Here is a 3820-nt window from a genome sequence, read left to right as displayed (position 1 = left end):
CAATATATCACCAACATTTTTTACTCTTGAAGACTGTTTTCCAAGAGATTCTGAATGCTTCTTGAATCATCTCCCTGTCAAGTAGTTTGTGCTTGAGATCTATTTGTTGAGGATGATGACTGAAGTCAATGAATTCATATTATACTCTGTGGGACAAATCCTGATTTTCACAACAGCCATTCACTTACAGAAATTACACGTGTGTGTGTGTGTGTGTGCGCTCGCGCGCGTGGGGTGTGTGTGTGCGTGTAAATGTTGCAAAAATTATGAATAGGCCATTCCATTACCTAAAACATTATGATTTCTATCCTTCTTTGGGTGGTGACTTAGAACATTTCATTTCCCAATTTCTAGCGTGTTCTCCAATAAATCGCTGAAAGTACACGAAGAAATAATGTCCACACAAACTCAGTGATCAATGAGTAAATGGACTACATTAGAGAAGAAAATCAATTCCAACCACTAACCTTGCCATTGGAAGGGGCATCTTTGAGAAAATAAGATATGTATACTGAGCTTTTCATTCCTAAAAAACATGAGAGCCAATCATATCAAAGATTTAACAACATAGAACACCGTGCACAAGATCATTTATTCCTCATTTTTATCCTACACCCTCGATTATGTTTGTCTAAAAGTTGTCACCTACATTTTTAAAAAGATGTATTTATTTTTATTGGAAAGGGGGGTTTTCAGAGAGAAGGACAGAGCACAAATCTTTTAATCTCCCATAACAGCAGTTTCCTAATAGGAAACGTGAGTATACATACATATAAACATTTAAAAAAATCTTCAACTAAAGATTCCATGACTTATAACATTCCATCCTCCTTCAGATGGTTACTTCAGGAAGATGTTAATTTCTTAACTTCTGTAAGCAAAAAACCAGGTTTCTAAAATATAAGAAATCTGAATGTATTTCATATGGATATATGAAAAATATAAGAAATATGTTTCTAAAAGTAGCAATATGTTCTTAATTACTACAACTACAAATAGCAAATGGAAAATCTGCTAGTCATATATTGATTTAATGATTAATGAATAAATGAACTACATGGACAGAACAGGAAAATGTACTGGAAACATTATTATTGCAATTAGAAAAGACTACTTGTGAACATATGGCATGGATAATGAACTTTTTGCTTCTAAAAATTTATAGGATTCAATGATATTAGAGACGTAACAATGTAGAATGGAAACATGTCCACTGTTCCTCATAATTTATGAACATAATTTATGAAAATTTTTCTTCTACACTATTTCTATCATTCAACAACATTAGTAACATTCACACAGATTTCTTGTGACTCATGTGTTGGTCTTTCATATGTTACTGTGATTTTGTTTCCTGTTACAACACGGCTGTTTTCCAACCAAATTGCCTAATTGGGGTATGAAATTAAACACAGTATATTCAGACTACCAATTTCTTGGAATAATATTGACTAAAATATTGCCATCAGAAACCTATTCTGCTACATACTTGAAAACTATGTTGAAAAATACAATTGATATTTAAATGCAAATGTCATGTTCCTAAGAATAAATGTAGTCCAATATATACAAAATCTGACATATGAGATGTTGGGAATAGAGCAACTTCACAGTTTATGAGAAAGTTCTAATTACTGTTGTAAGCTGGATCTCATTTTTGAAGTGAAAGATTTATGCAGTTTCTCAGAGTGCATTTTTAGTTCTTACTTGTTATATAAAATATTATGACCTTATTCTCCATTCAAATAATTTTATTAAAATAGAATTGTAAATGTATTTGTTTTAATCACTTTCACTTATGGAATAAATAGACATTCATGTTATATAGTACATGAATATTTTGAAAAGGTGATCAAGTCACATGAATTTAATATTAGTTATAATAAAGATGTAATATTTACATAATTTGTATTGCTGTATGTATATATAAATATGTAAATGCACACAAGCATTTTTCTGTTAATATGGAAATGCATGTCAATATTGTTATTTTACACTTCTGTAAAACTAAGGAATTGACATGCAATGGAAGAAATGAATACTGATAATGTATCAGAATTCTGCGTGAACTGATCTTTTTCTAAAATATGCAAAATGATCTTCTAAATGGTGAATGTCTGTTAGGGTTCTGCATATTTAGCTTTACATCTCAGCCAGCACAGCACCGCCAGAGAGGCCTGTCTCAGCTTATTGTTACCCAGAATCATGACACATGAGTGGCCTGAAGGATAAATCATTCCAAAAATGGAGCAAAGGATGATTCTTAGATGACTCTGCCCCAAATAAGTGTTCCACATTTGTAGGAGAAGCATCAGAAAGAAGATGGTGTATAAGATAAGGAACATGACCACAATCTGCAAGCCTTGCACGTGGGCCTTGGTCCTGGCATCTCTGGATCCCGAGGCAGTGAGCTGCACATTCTTGAGATGCCTCCACAGGGAGAAGATGAGCAGGAGGAAAGCGATCAGGGACAAGGAGAAAGGTATGAACGTGAACATTGTTTCGATGCACAAAAAATTCTTGAATGCATGTGTAGACGGACTCCACATATTACTGATGTTTCCTCTATACACTCCCATCCAGACACCAATATATATGTTGCTTGCTGCAATATGTAAAATCAAGAGGACCAATGACACGAACAGCATCACTGAGACGACCTTTTCAACTCTCCGCTTAAGGAAGAGAAAAGTATCATGAGAAAAATTTGCTATCTTCAAAAAATAGAAGACACTGAGGCTTGTGGCAAGCCACATGCTAATATGATTGATCAAAATACCAATAATATAAATCAATTTTGACATGTTCACATTGGACATTAAGTCTTGGAGAAGCAGAGAACCCAACTCAGTTAAAAACATATACCAGACCAGACCAATTCTGGAGATTGCCAAGGCAGTGGTGATTCGATCGATTAAAGGGATCTTTCTTATCTTGACCCAGTCTATGCAATTCACAAATACGATGAGTCCATTGCCAGCATTTCCAATGATGAATTCGGCACTTAGAATCAATGTCAATACGGTCAGCACAACACCAGCCATTGTTCATTAGAGAATGCCCAATGTATAATATCAGTGCTGAGAATACATCTTTGCAAACCAAAAAGGCTGTGTGTATTTGAAAATAAAATTCCCCCTTTAAGAATCTGCAAACATCTACTTTGTTACCAGATAATTCAGATCTCTCGCCTGAAAATTTCTCAGGTAGCTTGGATGGACTTCACTCAAATCCTGTGATCCTTACACACTAGTGGAAGAAAGATTTTGCAGTTAATGATGAAGAAAATAGTAAATTCTTATTTGCTCACATACAAATAAAGAGATACTTTCTTTTGATTTTGCTCTTTTACCAAAAACAAATGTTATTCTATCAAGTATGGCCTGGCCAAGAAACATATGAGGACATACTTCACAAAAGAATCTATGTGGCATGTTGAATTTCTTAAACTCTAAGCTTCTGAAACCAATGGATAGATCAATAAACAAATTTTTCCTTACATTTTCTAAGGTTGTCCTACAAAGTTTCAAAGTTGTGAAATAATCTTAAACAGATTACTGTTCCTAATAGATACTAAGGATACTTAATATTTGTCAGTTTACAAGGACACACATCAGCACATGCACGCACACATATAATCTGTCATTGTTCCCTCCATCCAAATCTCTTTCCAGTGCAGTCATTTAGGTTTGCTGTTCTAGAACATTTTTACATATCTGACACAGGATTTGCACTGTGACAACTGCTCTAAATTATTTTTGTAGCATAATAAATTGAAAAAGCAATAAACCAGTATTTTTTGTACACACACAAAAGAAAA

At 33.9% G+C, this 3820-nt stretch overlaps 1 protein-coding gene across 1 annotated transcript; it reads right to left on the bottom strand.

Annotated features, from left to right (window-relative positions):
* Positions 1-2120: 2120 nt before the first annotated feature.
* LOC101532258 (taste receptor type 2 member 14-like) lies at positions 2121-3044 on the bottom strand. Its single transcript, XM_004599605.2, has one exon. The coding sequence runs from the start codon at positions 3042-3044 to the stop codon at positions 2121-2123; it is 924 nt and encodes a 307-aa protein (XP_004599662.2).
* Between the last annotated feature and the right edge of the window lie 776 nt (positions 3045-3820).

Source organism: Ochotona princeps, chromosome 27 (genome assembly GCF_030435755.1).
Source record: "Ochotona princeps isolate mOchPri1 chromosome 27, mOchPri1.hap1, whole genome shotgun sequence".
NCBI lineage: Eukaryota > Metazoa > Chordata > Mammalia > Lagomorpha > Ochotonidae > Ochotona > Ochotona princeps.
This window is presented reverse-complemented; position numbering and strand designations above follow the sequence as displayed.

Excerpts from the sequence above, each read along its gene's own strand:
- LOC101532258 (XM_004599605.2), bottom strand. The coding sequence starts at position 3,044 with ATGGCTGGTGTTGTGCTGACCGTATTGACATTGATTCTAAGTGCCGAA.